At 57.2% G+C, this 16,568-nt stretch overlaps 1 protein-coding gene across 1 annotated transcript in view; it reads left to right on the forward strand.

Annotated features, from left to right (window-relative positions):
* The first annotated feature begins 950 nt into the window (after window positions 1-950).
* Window positions 951-16,568, forward strand: part of CAMSAP2 (calmodulin regulated spectrin associated protein family member 2) — a 27,236-nt gene continuing 11,618 nt past the window's right edge. Inside the window, exons 1-9 of the mRNA XM_023748671.1 lie at window positions 951-1,001; window positions 3,356-3,697; window positions 6,600-6,761; window positions 7,684-7,767; window positions 10,754-10,786; window positions 13,282-13,423; window positions 13,721-13,860; window positions 15,252-15,345; window positions 16,162-16,228. Coding sequence (XP_023604439.1) covers window positions 951-1,001; window positions 3,356-3,697; window positions 6,600-6,761; window positions 7,684-7,767; window positions 10,754-10,786; window positions 13,282-13,423; window positions 13,721-13,860; window positions 15,252-15,345; window positions 16,162-16,228 — 1,115 coding nt within the window. The remainder of the gene's footprint in view (window positions 1,002-3,355; window positions 3,698-6,599; window positions 6,762-7,683; window positions 7,768-10,753; window positions 10,787-13,281; window positions 13,424-13,720; window positions 13,861-15,251; window positions 15,346-16,161; window positions 16,229-16,568) is intronic.

Here is a 16,568-nt window from a genome sequence, read left to right on the forward strand (position 1 = left end):
TGGAGTTGGGGCTCCCTGTGCCACCCGTGAAGAGATGAGAGCGGGAGGTGTGGTCACGGGAGAGGGCGGACTGTGAGCTGAGGAATGCGGCCCAGCACCTCGCCCGCCCGCCCGCCCGCATGTGATGGGGAAGGAGGGAGCGAGCTCTTCACTGGCATCTGCTCTGAAGACGCCGCCCTGGGTGACTGTCCGGGGGCCGCTGTGGCGCCAGGACACTGGACAGAGACGTCTGCTGTCCTCAGGCCCCTCAGTGTTGTAGGGAGTGACTGTCCTGTAGGGAATGAGTGACCCGGGGTTAGGGCCGTGCCCTGAGGAGGTGACACTCATGAGTCGGAGTGGAAAGAGCCCCGGCGTGAAGGAGGAGGAGGAGGAGCAGGGCTGAAGGGGCGGAGGGGAGAGCTGGCGCCTATAGCAGCAGCAGATGCGGCATCGGGCCCAGGGCAGGGGCGGGCGCTGGAGTCGAGGAGGGTCGCAGGCACATCTGTGGACCTGGGGACTCAGACCCCCTACCAAGGACGTGGGTGAACAAAGACTCGTCTTTTTTTTTTTTTTTAATTGATTTCAGAGAGGGAGGGAGAGAGAGAAACATCAATGATGAGAGAGAATCATGGATCAGCTGCCTCCTGCATGCCCCCTACTGGGGATCAAGCCCACAACCTGGGCACGTGCCCTTGACTGGAATCGAACCTGGGACCCTCCAGTCCTCAGGCCGACGCTCTATCCACTGAGCCACACCGGCTAAGTCAGGACTCGTCTCTTTAAATCCAGTGCCCCCATTGTTCCCACTGCTGGTGCCTCCTCCATGGCAGGGGATGTGGGCGAAGAGGCCTAGGTGTGGCTTTGAAGGTGACACTGGGCCGAGGTGAGTGGCCGAAGCCTTCACTTCTCAGGAGCCTCGTGTGCCCTGGCACGTGGATGCCGCGGGCAGCTCGCCAGCTTCGTGGGAAACGATGGCAATCGCCTTGAGCAGCCGCCCCGTCCCCGTCCCTCAGGCCCTGCAGGTGACGGCGGTTTCCAAGCTCAGATCCGGGGAGTGATGGTCCCGTCGGGTGGGTGTGCTGAGGCTGGCGCACAAGAAAAACCCGTCGCGCCCCTGGCAGGCCTCGGAGGGCGCTTCACACGCCGCTCCCCGAGTCCCTCTTATCTGGGCCGCACGCTGGGGAGAGGGCGAAACCTCTTATCGCCGACGCCTGTTTATCTCCTAACGTGCTGTTTCGGTTCATGGGTTTCAAAATGTGACACAAGTCCAAGCTGTTCTTCAGAAACGGAGTCTGCACTGTTGGTGGAAATGAGACCTTTCCCAAGATGCCTCTGAAGCATATCGTTCTTGAAGACCTGGTTAAAGTGACCTGTTTGGGCCCGGCCGGGGTGGCTCAGTGGTTGAGCGTCGACCTATGAACCAGGAGGTCACAGTTCAGTTCCCAGTCAGGGCACATGCCGGGTTGGGGGCTCCATCCCCAGGGTGGGGGTGCAGGAGGCAGCCGATGAGTGTTTCTCTCTCATCATGGATGTCTCTCTCTCTCCCTCTCCCTTCCTCTCTCAGATCAGTAAAAAAAAAGTGTATATATGTAAAGGGACCTGTTCTGGAACATTCACGGCAGCCTTGCGTTCTTTGGGGTGGAAAGGTCTCTTTCTGCCGTGTTGATGCTGTGGGCCCTTGGCTCCCCTGGCCGTGGGAGGTTTGAAGCTCACCTTGTACCTGGGGTGGGAGTGGGATTGGTAGACGGGCCCTCGGAAACGGTCAGGTGTGGGCACAGGGTGTGAGAGCAGCCGCTGACTGTGGGTGGATGCACAGGGGGGACGGGTGCCGGGGAAGTTCATGACTCTGATAATGAGCAGTCTTTTAGGGGCTCCCTCAGCTCCTGGGGTGCTGGGTTAGGCAGATCCCTCAGCTCCTGGGGTGCTGGGTTAGGGGGCCCCTCAGCTCCTGGGGTGCTGAGTTAGGCGAGTCCCCACGCGCACACACCTTCTGTGGTTCCCAGCGAGGTCGTGCGCCCTGCCCGGCAGCCGGCTCGCCGCTGGTTAATGCAGCTGTGGGGAGGAGTGCTTTCAATTATTAAATGGGAGGATATTTTTAGATCTCCCCCAGATCCCCGATTTGCTCCAGCTACTCTTGACCTCCTTCCAGAGTCCTGTATGGTCCCCAGCTGCGCGGTGGATATTTCCACTCGGGTGTGTGTGCTGTTACCCCCGCTCACGGCCTCTCCCTTCGCTCCTCACCGGTGTGAGCTGCAGCTGATTTCCCCGCTGCCAGCGCTGACTCCCAGGTGACGGCCCGGGCATCACGCACTGTGTGGCTCTCTCCTTCCAAACTCACGCCCCTCGCCGGCTGTCATGGAAAGGCCTCGATTCGTTCTGTGCGTCACTGACCTGACGTTCGAGCTGCCCGCTCAGGACCCTCACCCTCCCGGAGAGGGCGGGCGGGACTGAGTGCGAGCCCGGTGACCTAGAGCCGGATGCCCGCCGGTCCCTGTGGGGACAGCCCTGGCTCTCGTCCTGGCTTTGCTGTAAAGCATGGAGCCCAGTTAGGAGAGGGGGGAAGCAGCGACAGAGTAGAGACGGCGAGAAAACAGTGTGTCCTGTCCGTGTGGTGTGTAAGCTGCCCCTGTGCCCGCGGAGTGGGTCCGTGGGTAGGACGGGTTGGCCGTGGGAAGGTGGAGAGTCCCAGGTGAGCTGTGCAGGGTTTGAGGCTTCTCGGGTGAGACCTCAGTCCCCCGAGTGAGCTGTGCCTGCATCTCCCGGTTGACTGCGTACATGGGAGGAAAGTCACTGAAGTCCTGTGCAGTCTTCCGGCTCGCTGTGTATGTGCACATGTGTGTGCCTCGCTGTGTATGTGCACATGTGTGTGCCTCGCTGTGTATGTGCGCATGCGTGTGCCTCGCTGTGTATGTGCGCATGTGTGTGGCTCGCTGTGCATGTGCGCATGTGTGTGGCTCGCTGTGTATGTGCACATGTGTGTGGCTCGCTGTGTATGTGCACATGTGTGTGCCTCGCTGTGCATGTGCACATGCATGTGGCTCGCTGTGTATGTGTGTGTCTCACTGTGTATTGTGTGTGCGTGTGGCTCCCTGTGTATGTGCACGTGTGTGTAGCTCAGTGTGTATGTGCGTGTGGCTCAGTGTGTATGTGCGTGTGCGTGTGGCTCCCTGTGTATGTGCGTGTGGCTCACTGTATTTGCGTGTGCGTGTGGGCGACTTTCCCGGGAGCCACTAGACCAGAGCCTTCCCCTGCTGGCGCTGTGGTCCCTTTAGGACGCACTTGGAATGGTGTCTGGGGCAGATTTCTCTCCATTTCAGGTGCTCTCCAGGCCTGTTCGGTTTAGGAATGGCCACTGTCATTTTAGGAGGAATCTTAGCGTCAGTGGCACAGTCGTCATTACTGGGCACATGGCGTTTCTTTACGGAAACCCTGTAAGCGCTTCCCTCTGCTCCGCCTAGAAAATGTGCCAGAGGAGCTCCGAGAGCCGTTCTACACGGACCAGTACGACCAGGAGCACATCAAGCCGCCCGTCGTGCACCTGCTGCTGTCGGCCGAGCTGTACTGCCGGGCGGGCAGCCTCATCCTCAAGAGCGACGCCGCCAAGCCCCTGGTGGGCCACGACGCCGTGGTGCAGGCCTTGGCGCAGAAGGGGCTCTACGTCACCGACCAGGAGCGGCTGGTGACCGAGCGGGACCTGCAGAGGAAGCCCATCCAGATGGTGAGCCTCCGAGGGCCGGGCCGGGGGCCGGAGGGTGGGGCCTGAGGGTGTGAATGTGTGTCAGGGTCCGTGCACGTGCCTGAGTGACTCCTGGGGAGTCTCTGCCTGTCACATGTGTCAGTGTAGTTACTAAGCATGAGCTTTTCTGTGGAAAACACGCGGCGAAGGACACTGAGCTGGCCTGGGCCAAGCAGGAGGGCCTCGCAGGGCAGCCCTGGAGACAAGGCCCATGTTCAGTTCACCGTCTGCCGTCCCCTTTAATGTATATTGTTATTGATTTCAGAGGAAGGGAGAGGGAGAGAGAAACATCAATGCTGAGAGAGAATGATGGATCGGCTGCTTCCTGCACGCCCCCTACTGGGGATCGAGCCCGCAACCCAGGCATGTGCCCTGACCGGGAATCCAACTGTGACCTCCTGGTTCCTAGGTCCACCACTGAGCTACAGCCGGCTGGGCTGCTGCCCCTTTAGCTTGGTTTACAGAATGCTGGGCGTCATCGAAATGGTGTTGGAAGGAAAACGGCCATACATTTGATGAAGTCACGCTCCTCCATGAGACGGCCTTGCTCGGAGGCAGGGGAGATGTGTGTGTAGGAGGACAGAGGAAGAAATGTATGTAGTTAAAGAAAAAAGCAAGAAATTATGAGCTTGAAGTAGGATGGGCCAAGTCAGTTCACCGTCTGGCACTAAATGAGGTTGTGACCTACTTTGCTTTCTGCCTTTTTCTTCTTTTTAAAAACCCATTGTATTACTTTTAAGGGAGGAGGTAATGGTAAGAGTTAGCTGGTCATTGGCTTACAGGTGGGCAGCTGAGTTTGTCAGGACGGTGGGGAAGGGGTTTCAGCTCCGTGGTGGCTGCAGGTTCCCGTGCTCACTGAGTTTTGGGGCCCTGCTCTGCGGGCACGTCACCTGCGAGCAGGCTTGCAGCGCGGGGAGCAGTTCCCCTCTGACGTCCCCTCTGGAGGGCCCCTGCCGGCTGCTGCCCCCGCTGTGCGTGTCCGCAGTCTGCAGGCCGAGTGCACGGTCCCAGCTCCCCACGGCTGGGGGTCCGTGTCTGCTGAGCCGCTGCCCACGCACACCGATGGCAACGAACCGTTATCCCTCAAGCAGGTGAGGCACCTGTATTTTCCACGTTGTTTCCTAGCGCAGTGTGTGTGTGTGTGTGTATGTGTGTGTGTGTGTGTGTGTGACTGTGAGTGTATGTGTGTCAGAGTGTGTGTGTGTGTGAGTCAGAGTGTGTGTGGGGAGTGTGTGAGTGGGTGTGTATTGGTGTGTGGGGGGTGTGAGTGTGGGTGTGAGTGAGTGTGTGGGGGGGAGTGTGTGTGTCAGAATGTGTGAGTGTGTGTGTTGGTGTGGGTGTGAGTGAGTGTGTGTCGGTGAGTGTGTGTGTTGGTGTGGGTGTGAGTGAGTGTGTGTCGGTGTGTGTGTGTGTTGGTGTGGGTGTGAGTGAGTGTGTGTCGGTGAGTGTGTGTGTTGGTGTGAGTGTGTGTCGGTGTGTGTGTGTGTTGGTGTGAGTGTGTGTCGGTGTGTGTGTGTGTGTGTGTGTGTGTGTGGAGACGCTGACGCAGGGCTGCCGTTTCTCGCGCTGACGCTGCTGACGGCTGGGGGCGCATCTCAATCTGGTCGCAGGGACGCGGCAGGGGTGCATCAGTGACGTGCAGGCCTGAGTCTCGGCTCGCACCTCCGCCTGCGCCTGACCCTGCCCGCAGCCCTTCGCAGGCTCACGTGTGTGGCCTTCTGCTTTAATCCCGTGCTGTCAGTGTTTGTCACCATTAGATTTAAAGTTTTCCAGTTGCTGTGAACGTATGATTGATTGTGTTACTACTTTTCTGAAATCTCGGTGAGAAGGTCTCAGAGTTCTAGTGAGAACGTTGCTCCTTAGGAACCTGTTGTGTTGGTTTAGAGCGACAGGGTGATAAGCATCAGGCCTCTTTGTCCTGCTTTTTAGGAAGCGTGTTGGGATAGTGCTTGGTGCTGAACGTATGGACCGCCTGCCTTCCACCTCTACATGGTCTAACTTTGCCCTGGCCGGTGTGGCTCAGTGGATAGAGCATCGGCCTGTGGACTGAAGGGTCTCGGTTTCAGTTTCATTCAAGGGCACATGCCTGGGTTACGGGCTCGATCCCCAGTAGGGGGCGTGCAGGAGGCAGCCAATCAATGCTTCTCTCTCATCATTGATGTTTCTCTCTATCTCTCCCTCTCCCTTCCTCTCTGAAATCAATAAAAATATATATATTTTTAAAAAAATAAAAATTAATTATCGTAATTTGGGGATCTCTTATTTCTGCATGCTGCCTCCAGTTTGGGAGGCGAGTTGTGTGCTGGTAGCAAAAGTGTAATGGTAAGTATAAGGCCACTTATGTATTTAAAAACATAAAACAACATGCAGAGTCCTGCGTGGATGAGCAGGGGGAGGAGCTGGAGCAGGAGGTTCAGATGGAGGCCTTGCCTTCAGGCGGGAGGTGTGTGGAGGCCTGGATTGGAATGTGCCTATCGGAGGCGGGAGGGGAGACGGGACAGTAGTCCTTGGACCACCGGTTGGCGGCCGCTGCTTTAGAGGAAGGCTCTACAGAGTTCTGCGTGGATGTGATGCGTGAGGCAGGAGCAGTTGGAGATGACGCTGAAGTTTGTACATCACATTGCTGAGTAACAGTTACGACGTGATCACAAACAGGAACAGGGCCTCCTTGGGGTAAAGACGGTGTCCCGAAGCCGGGGCCTCGGCCAGGAGCTGACCAGGGACTGTCTCCGTTCGCCCCTCCCCCGTGTGCCCCGTGTGCTCCCTTAGAGTCCCGCCTCCTGTGGCCTTCCCTTCTGCGCCTGCCCCTTAGGAGAGGCCCTTGCATTTCAGAATGTCAGCCAGAACCTCAGGTGGCTCAGCCGCGTCCCCGCTTCCGTTTCAGAGCGCCCACCTGGCGATGATAGACACCCTGATGATGGCCTACACGGCGGAGATGGTCAGCGTGGAGAAGGTCATCGCGTGCGCCCAGCGGTACTCCACCTTCTTCCAGGCCACCGACCTGCCCTACGACATCGAGGACGCCGTCATGTACTGGATAAATAAGGTGGGTGCACACTCGGGGCCGCGGCGCTCCCATGGCAGGAAGGCGGGTCCCCACTCAGACGCTGCCGCTCTGCGGACAGAGGGTTTGCGCCCCAGATCTGTGTGGTGTCCGGAGGTGAGGCCTGGGAGGTGACCCCAGCGCTCCCTGCCTCTTGGGCATGTGACGTCCCGGAGAAAATGGCCAGACGCTGGCTCTCACCAGACACCCTACCCGCCCCCGCGGGACCTTGGCCTCCAGCCTCCAGCTGTGAGGGACACGTTTCTGCTGTTCGCAAGCTGCCGTCTGTGGTCTTGCTGATGTCTCCTGAGCAGACACACACTCCATTACCCTTTCTGTTTCAAATCAAAGCGAAAGCTCAGGTTGTGCAATCTGGTTAAAATTTCCCATTCCCCCTTTTTTTTTTTTTATGTCTATTCTTTTTTTTTTTCAAAGAGGAAGGGAGAGGGAGAGAGATAGAAACCTCAATGATGAGAGAGAATCATGGATCGGCTGCCTCCTGCACACCCCACACTGGGGATCAGCCCACAACCTGGGCATGTGCCCTGACTGGGAGTCGAACGGGTGACCTCCTGGTTCGTAGGTTGGCGCTCCACCACGGAGCCGCGCCGGCCGGGCGAGAGTGTAAAATATTGACGAAACAGCAGCGTTCTTACTCCCGAGCCTTAACGCTGAGGCTCCTGGTGGCCTGTCCCCAGCTCGCCCGTCCCGCCCACAGCGGGTGTTCGGCAGCATCCAGTGCGTCAGTGAGCTCACCCCCGTGCGCGGATGCGGCCCCTGCAGGGCGCTGCCTCCGGTTGGGAAGGGAGCGTTCTCCTGTGGTGGGGCTGCTGTTGGACACACGGGTCTGGCCACCGGAGGGTGAGGCGCATGCTCTTCCTGTTCTACGCGGATGGACCTTCACGTCGGTGCTTTTGTATTTAAGGTAAACGAACATCTGAAGGACATTCTGGAGCAAGAACAGAAACTGAAGGAGCATCACACAGTGGAGGCCCCAGGAGGTCAAAAGGTACGTTTCGAATTGAAAACGGGGCCTCGTGCGGCCCGTGCGCCCACATGTGCTGTTACTTGGGGAAATGTCCGAAGTTGTGGTCATGAACTTGGTTTTGGTGACGGTGACTGTGCCGGGAAAGCCAGGCCGGGAACACCACAGAGCGAAGGGGTGGACGACGGTGCTCAGGGGAACGTCAGTGCTCGAGCTCAGGTTCTGAGGTTCTTTTGGCAAAAATAATGGTTTGGACTTTGGTAAAATGTAGGAAACAACACGAAAACAGCGTCCGGGCATCGGCCCTGTGATGCCGTGTAATAGGCCGCCTTTACCATCGTGGCCCAGGAGCTGTGAGTTGTCCCCGGGGAGGTTCTGGGGGAAGAAGAAACATCAGCGTGGAGTCGGTCTTTGGACGTCCTCTAGCGGCACCTGGCCTTCCTGCTCTGCACACCTGTGTGCTGCACACGCAGCCCAGCTGTGCTCCTGCAGGGCCGCCCAGCAGAGTGCATCGCGGGAGAGCCCTTCAGGCTCGGGGCACGGGGCTCGGGGGGAGACATTGCCCTTGTTCAGAGCCTCCCTTTCCATTCGGGTGACTCGGTCTCCTCATTGTTACGCCCACCGTGTGCCGGTGATGCGCTGCCCGCCTCCTGCCCGACCTCGTTCCAGTGAATTCCTTACCACCATCTTCTCTAAACATGGGCCTGCGCGCGGCCACTTGTACTGTGTTGGACCAGAATTCACAGTGCAAAGCTCTCTCTTTAGAGCGTGCGCTCCCCCCTGGTGTGTTTCTGACCGTAGGGTAGGCCGTATCCTAGCGGGGGGCCTTGTGAGGAGCGCCACGTCCGAGGGAAAGCCAGACCCTTTACTGCTGGGATGTTCTCCGTTTCCTTTTTTTCAAATTGCTCTTTCTGCTAATAATGCTCCTTTTGATGCTAAAGTAGGAGGCCCAGTTAAATTTGAAGTTCAGATAAATAACCAACAGTGTTTTGGTCTAAGTTGCTTGAGCCTGTGTATTGTACTAGCGCCCTGCTCTAGGGTCTCCGGGGTTTGCAGCACGGCCTCAAGTCCAGCATCCATTCTCCGAGGGCCTGCGCGGAGCGTGTAGCAAATGCATCTGAGCTTCCGGTCAGACCAGCGCTGCCCTGACGCTGCGTGACCTTCCCAGGCCCTCTCCCCTCTTGGCCTCTCTTCATCTGTAAACATTAAGGGTTGGACTAAGGGCTCCTAAATTCCGTGACTAAAATGATTCCCAAATCTCCCCTCTTCGCTGTGTTAGTAACAGCAGGTACTAGACACGACAGGTCTGTGGAGTAGGGAGCTGGTTGTCATGAACTTCCATATGTACACCTGGCAGCTGTGGCAGCTGTGGGAGGGAACACCTGGGAGGCTGTGGGAGGGAACACCTGGGAGGGCCTTCTCGAGGGTGTGGACTTGACTCGCCCTGGGGGTGGCGGGTGGACTTGGAAAGTGGGGCACTAGGTCACAGGGACGTGTGCCTGCAGACATGCCGTCGGAGTACATGGCACCTTTGGGAATGAGCCAGTAGGCCATTTGGTGGGTTTTGAGAGCTGTGAATCCACGGGTTTGTGTTCTTAAGTTTATAAGACTGACTATGTTGAGTTTGTTTCTCAGAATATTACAGATACGAGTCTACTCGGTGTAGCATTTGCCGCTTTTTAAAGAAAAACATGGGTGAGGGATTCTGCAGGGGCTGGAACTGGGGGAAGGAGTGGCTTTTGGAGAAAAGACATCCCCTCGTTCTAGTTGCTTTCATTTGAAGGTGGAGGCTCAGAATAGCCCCTCTCCCCAGTGAGAGCAGCGCACGCGCTGCCCGATTTCCTCCGCCCGTGCGGGCAGAGCTCCTCAGCCGTGGAAACCATAACCCACTTTTGTTTTAACTCCATTCCTTCACGCAGCACCGAGCTACATTGGAGAAAGGGGCTCTGAAGTCAAGTCCATTGCGAGATGCTGCCCCCCCACCCCCCCGGGCCCCTCTCAGAACGTCACAGCCCATTTTCAGACATGAAGGCCCCTGGAGAAGCCTGCCCATCTGTCTCCCAAACACGTGTGATCTCTGAACTCCTCTGTGAATGGCATGTGCTCACACCCACAGAACCGTGTTCTTTGGAGCGGCTCTGGGCACCCGGTGTCTGACCTGTAACGTTCTCATTGACCCGGGTGTGTTCCATACGTTTATAAACACACAGAACAAACACAGGCTCCAACACGGGGCGTCACCCTCCCAGGCATCGTTTGGTTTGACTCTGAGGCTTACCTGGGCTCCTTTTCATACTGTTACTTCAACTAAATAATTGTGAGGCCTTGACCGCCTGATGAGGTAACGTTCACCTAGGATTCTGCCCCTGAGGTTCTGTTCTGTAGTTACGGTTTCTCTTGTGTGGACTTCGGGTCAGTGCTCACTAGTTTCTTTCGTTATACCATCGCCAACATCCCTTTTAGCAAAAACAGCACCTCAGTCTAGAATATGCCCCTGGCCATCAGCTCAGTGAGGAACTTGGCGTTTTAGCCTTTAAAAAATTCAGAGGTGGCCCCCGATTTCTCTCCCAGCAGTAAATACTGCGTGAAGATGACCGGCCTTATGTTAGACGTAACTCAGATGCCGGGGCCATGGCTTCCGTCTCTGTCCACGAGTGCGGAGCGTGTCCCCTCCCAGGGCGTGTTCACGAGGGGCCAACCTGAGAGCTTTCCGTGGGGCTCACGGACGTCATTTCTCACCCCGCCCCTCCTCCTATTTATCACTTAGGTGCTGATGTAAGCAGGTCTGTCCTCTATTGTCTGTGTGAACTTATTTAACGGGTTGTAACCTACTTCTGTCCATGTGCACTTATCTTTAAATAAACCTGTAGATTTTAAGCTGAAGTATTAGCTGGCATTTAGAGAGGTTACGGGCGCTGTCGCCGTGGGCTCCGCGGTGGGAAACCGACCGTAGCTTCACTGACACTAACCTGACGCCTTTCCTTCCTTTGCTTCCGCTGCTCCTCCGAAGTCTCCCTCCAAGTGGTTTTGGAAACTGGTGCCCGTAAGTTTGCCCTGAGAACTGTGCCCGTAGCGTGGCCTTGCTGTGTCCTGCTGGCGCGGTCACTACAGCCGTCAGTCACGCAGAGGGACTGCCCGGCATTGGTCCCGTGACATAGGGAGGTAGACAGTCCCTCCAGGCTGGCCGGAAGCTGTAAAGTCATCTGACGCGGCAGCACCTTTTGCTTATCCTGTCAGTAACCACAGACCATCAGTAACCAGGTTTTAAAAAAGCGTTAGTTTTAATAACGTTAGTAGGAGTGAATATGAATTACATGTGTGAACTATTTGTATTCAAAGCCATGGTTTTGAAAGAATCATCTCCTCTTCAGCCTGAGTGGTAGGGACACTGTGATAGCAAGTGACCGCTGTCCTTACCAGCTCCGGACTTCCCGTCTCAGTTCTGGTTGACCCGAAGGGCTGGTCTCTCAGGACTAAGGCTGGGGGTCAGCCCACTCACAATGTCTGGCATGCCTCCATGTCTCTGGCTGAATGTGGTGAGCAGAGACATTTACTGCTAACGCCAGCAAAGCTCTGTGTGTGTGCACACGTCCACACGTGTGTGCTTGTGTGTCTGAGCTTGAGAGTGTCCATGCGTGCGTGTGTCTGTGCATGTGTCCATGCATCTGTGCATCCATGCGTGTGTGTGTGTGCCTGGGGCAGAGGGGCTGCTGGCAGAGAGCAGGGCAGCAGGCGCACCTCCTGCTGGTGTCCGTGGCCCTGGGTGGTGGCTCGGTCCAGTGCAGACCATAGGCCCAACCGGCTTGTCCCAGGGACCTGGGGAGCCGGGAGCCGGCGGTTCCCAGGGTGTCCGGGCAGCAGGCCCTGTCCCCTGCCGGCTAAGCAGGGAGCGTGAGGACCTGGACCTGCCTCCCGGGTGAGAGACCGGCGGCCAAGGCTGCTGCCGGCTGAGAGGGAGTCCTGACCGCGCAGCATCAGGAATCACTGCGGACTGCAGCGCGTGTGTGCAGTGTGTCTCTGAGGTGGGGGCCTGAGGAGGGACACAGCGTAGATGGAGACGTCGGCCCGGCACTGGAACGTGTCATAATTATATTCTAATTATAAAATAGAGAGGGGGCCGGTTTAGGTGGAGTCAGAAGAAAATGAGTTTTGATTATTTTAAAGACCCACTTTAAAGTGCAGTAACCAGCACCGCCATGAGCTGTGCTGCTAAACTCCTCCCCGTCCTCGGCGGCCTCTCCGTGCCCTCGGGGAGCTGGGAGCTGGTACCAGCCAGCCTTGAGCTCCCGCCTGCGCGGTGCCCAGCAGCGGGCGCGCACCTGACGCCGTCATCTTGTCCACCCTCCAGGGGCCCTCAGCCCCATTTTACAGATGGGGAAACTGAGACACGAGCGCTCCTAAGTGGCAGGACCAGGATTTGAACCGGGGTCTCTGATTCCAGAGCTTGTCTTAACCACTGGCTCCTCAGCATCTCGTTGCCGAGAACAGAGCTGTCCCGTAAACCCTCACGCGCCCCCTCCTCCCCCCACGCACACCCACGTTCCCTCTGTTTTCCGGGTGAGCGGGAACCCCTGTGCTCGCTCTGCTACTGGTGAGTGAGCCCTCAGCTGGGACGGTTTTTCCAGTCTCAGGGTTGTTACACTCTATTTGTGTGACCTTAACGTTCAGATGACAAGCCCGTGTGTCACCTGTGATACTGTCCCAGTTCCTCGAGCGATGCTTCCATCGCCAGGTGTCCTGTGGGGACAGCACAGGCCCTGCCGCCCAGTTTCCCTGGCCCTTTCCGTGGGAGGACCCGCCACGCAGGGCACGGCCAGCGCTGCAGAGCGCTGTGCTCAGGGCGGCGGGCTGGTGATTACATGCAGAGTCTCTGAGTCCTTTTTTTTTTATTGTCTAAAGTTTTGCATGTGTCTCCTTTTTCCCCAGTGGACACCCCTCCGGCCATTCCCACCCCGAGGGCAAGCCCCCACCGCCCCGTGTCTGTGTCCCTTGGTTATGCTGACGTGCGTGCATACACATCCTTTGGTTGATCACTAACCCCCCACCTCCCCTGCCATTTGTCTCTGGATCTATTTTTGTTCATCAGTCTGAGTCATTTTTTAAAATATATATTTTATTGATTTCAGAGAGAAAGGGAGAGGGGGGAGAGAGAGAGAAAAACATCAATGATGAGAGAGAATCATTGACCAGCTGCCTCCTGCGTGCCCCACACTGGGGATGTGTCTGCAACCCAGGCCTGTGCCCTGACCGGGAATCGACCCTGACCTCCTCGGTCATAGCTCGATGCTCACCCACTGAGCCACACCGGCCGGGATGCGATGCTTCTTCACGGAAGCGTTTAGGCTCAGGGTCCCTCCCGAATCAGCGGTGGGTCTGTGCAGCTCGCCAGCGCTGTGTGTGTGACTGGGGAGGGTGCCGGGTGCTGAGAGAGAAGATGCTGTGACTGGTCTCATTCTCTGTCGCGTGGCGTTGGGGACACGTTAGACTGCGGACTGGCTCCGGTGCTCGCACTGACTTCGTGCATCTCCCTGCTTGCAGGCGCGTTACCGGAAGGAGCAGACGCTGCTGCGGCAGCTGCCGTGCATCCCGCTGGTGGAGAACCTGCTGAAGGACGGGACGGACGGCTGCGCGCTGGCCGCCCTCATCCACTTCTACTGCCCCGGCGTCGTCAGGCTGGAGGGTGAGCGCACGGACGTTGCGGGGCATGGGGGGGGCGGGGGAGACGGCGGGACATGGGGACGCGGGCAGTGGTGACAGCGCACGGCTTCCACCAGCGCAGGTGGCAGCAGGGGAGGCATGCTGGCTCCCAGTCTGTGTCGTGGCCGCCCCGTCTCTGAGTGAGTGTGAGTTGTGTGTGTGTGTGTGTGTGAAGCAGACGCACGTGCGTGTGTGAGTGCCCTGAGTCACTAAGTGGGATCTGAAATGTGTGTTTCCAAATCAACCCCAAGTCATCACCTTGCTCTCTTCCTGTTTGAAGATATTTGTTTGAAAGAAACCATGTCTTTGGCTGACAGCCTGTACAACCTGCAGCTGGTCCAGGAGTTCTGCCAGGAGCACCTGACCCAGTGCTGCCACTTCTCGCTGGAGGACATGCTGTACGCCGCCGCCTCCATCAAGGTGCGTGCTCCCTCCTCTCCCTCCCTCCTTGCGAGCCACAGATGGCTCTTCTGTCAGCCAGGGGACCTTTGGGAAAATCAGCTTGTGGATTTCCTGCTTATTTTATGTTTTTTAACCGCGGTGAGCTGCAGGCATCTTTAACCGCCTGGAACTCAGCCCAGTGTCCATCTGCTAGCCTCATGTTCGAAGGCTGGCCCCTGCCGTGTTATCAGAGTAGAAATTAGGAATGTCGCGGCCACATGTATCTCATAAACGCCTTTACTGGAACTTGCCTGTTGAAAAATCCAAGTGCTGCCGGGCCGGCATGGCCTAGTAGTTGAGCGTCGACCTACAAACCAGGAGGTCATGGTTCGATTTCTGGTCAGGGCACAGGCCCGGGTTGCGGGCTCCGTCCCCAGTGGGGGCGTGCAGGAGGCGGCCGGTCCATGATTCTCTCTCATCGCGCAGAGCGGCCGGATCCAGGTGGATCAGCCACACTTGAAGGAGATCGCTGTCCACAGGGGCGTGGGTCGCTTCCGTGTCCTTTACTAAAGCGTTGGAACCACAGCTCTGACTTGACTTGACTGTTTCCCGACTCAGGAAGCGGCTTGGCCCGTGGTCCCGGCCCCTCCCTGTCCGTCACTGCAGCCGGCCCTGTGCGGCGAGGCGCCCTCCCCTCTGGTGGCAGTGTGACCGGGGGAGGGGCTCTAACCCATTCGCCGGCACCGGGCGTGAGAGGGTGGTTCCTGGAGGTGAAGAGCGGAAACAGGCCGTCTCACTAGGGACCCGTGTGCACGTTGCCCAGAGCTGAGCTGTCGGCAGGGAGGAGTGGAGGTGCTTTACTGACGCACACAGCTCTGCAAGGCATCGGGTGAAAAGAGCAGGAGCACCCGTCACCCACGGCAGGATGTCATTACATACTGAAAAGCCTTCCGCAGTGTGTGCACAGCTACACACGCGTGTGGATGCTCGAGCCAGGTCTGTGGGAACAACAGCCTGTTCCCCGGAGGGGGAGTCACCGCGCCCTCTCCCGTCGGTCTTGCACACTGTGCTTCTGTGGGTTGTGTGAGGCCTCACTGCAGCCGCGGGACCGTCGTGAAGACGGAGGGAAGAGCTGGAGATGAGATGCATTTGGTGGCACAGGCGTTCCTGTTTAACCATCTTAAATTCAGACCGAAATGTGAGCTGTGGTTACAGGACACTCACCCCGTACTCTGCTGACCCCTGGTGGCCACACGCAGTACAACGCCACGAGGACCGTGACCTTGCCAGGCGCTCCGACGGCTTCCCAGCTTTAAGACGCGATGGACATAGAACATGGTGTGGGTGTGAGGTGTGCGCATGACCCCAGCGCAGCGTGAGCCACGCCCAGCACGTCGCACAGTCACCGTTTCTCCCTCTCCCTCCCCCAGAGCAACTACCTGGTGTTCATGGCCGAGCTCTTCTGGTGGTTCGAGGTGGTGAAGCCGTCCTTCGTCCAGCCGCGCGTCCTTCGGGCACAGGGAGGTACGTCCCCGCCGAGTGCCCTGCGCACGAGCAGGCGGACAGGGCAGCCCCCGCGGCCCCTCTGTCCTTTCAGGGTCAGCGCTGACCTTGATGAGCGCTGAGTTCTCAGTTAGAGCCCCTGGATGCTCCGTGCGAGGCCTGATGTCGGAGAGAACAAAGTGGAGGCAGCGGCTGTGGATGTGCAGCCTGACGTTGCGGGGCTTTGAGCTCTCACCGTCGGTCGCTTTCTTCTCTTTGCCTCGCTCACCCCCATCCCCAGCTCTCGTCCCTGTGAGATTCTGAGTTTTCACCATTGTTACCAGAATCCACTCCAGTTATGGTTTCTTGGCTTTAGTCTGCCATTTGAATTTCTCGTTAGACCATAGAAAGGTGTGTGTGTGTGTGTGTGTGTGTGTGTTAAACCTAACAGGTTTGTGGTTACTATAGTACCATGTTCTAGTGATCGCACTTAATAACAACTGTAAGAAATAAAGGCCCGGCCAGTGTGGCTCAGTGGTTGAGCCTTGACCTATGACCTAGGAGTCAGGGTTCGATTCCTAGTCAGGGCACAGGCATAGGTTGTGGGCTGGATCCCCAGTAGGGGGCGTGCAGGGGGCAGCCTGTCAATGATTCATCGTTAATGTTCCTGTCTCTCCCTCTCTGAAATCAATAAAGATTTTTTTAAAGAAGATAGCTTTAAATATACCACGATTTCTCTGTGAGTTATAAGGGAAATTGAGGTTAAGTTTAAAGTTATTGTGGCCTAGGATTCTTGAAATGATGTTGGGAATGTGCTGCCTACGTATGCAATGCTGAGGGTTTTCATCTTTGTCGCAGCTGAGCCTGCAGTGCGGGCCCCGGACGCCCGCGCAAGCACCTTGGACAGCTCCCAGGGCCCCGCGAGGTAGGCCTCCCCCCCCCCCACCCCCCGTTCACTAACAACGACTCCCCGTTCACTAACACAACGACATTGCACTTGAGTTTCACCATGTCAGTTGGATTTGAACTGAATAGGCTTTAATTAGCTTCCCTTGGAAGCCTGTCTCACGTGCATCTAAGTTTGGTCGGTCTACAATCTTACATTGATCATATTGGTTTCAGGTGTACAGTATAGTGATTCAGTGTTTTTATACCTTACAGTGTGATCACCCCACTATTCTAGTGATCATTGTCACCGAGTAAACATATCACAAGACGCTTGACTATCTTCCCCCTCACGTTTCTCCCCCCACCCCCAGTCCCCT

The sequence above is a fragment of the Myotis lucifugus genome, unplaced genomic scaffold, assembly GCF_000147115.1.
Source record: "Myotis lucifugus unplaced genomic scaffold, Myoluc2.0 scaffold_1651, whole genome shotgun sequence".
NCBI classification, from domain to species: domain Eukaryota; kingdom Metazoa; phylum Chordata; class Mammalia; order Chiroptera; family Vespertilionidae; genus Myotis; species Myotis lucifugus.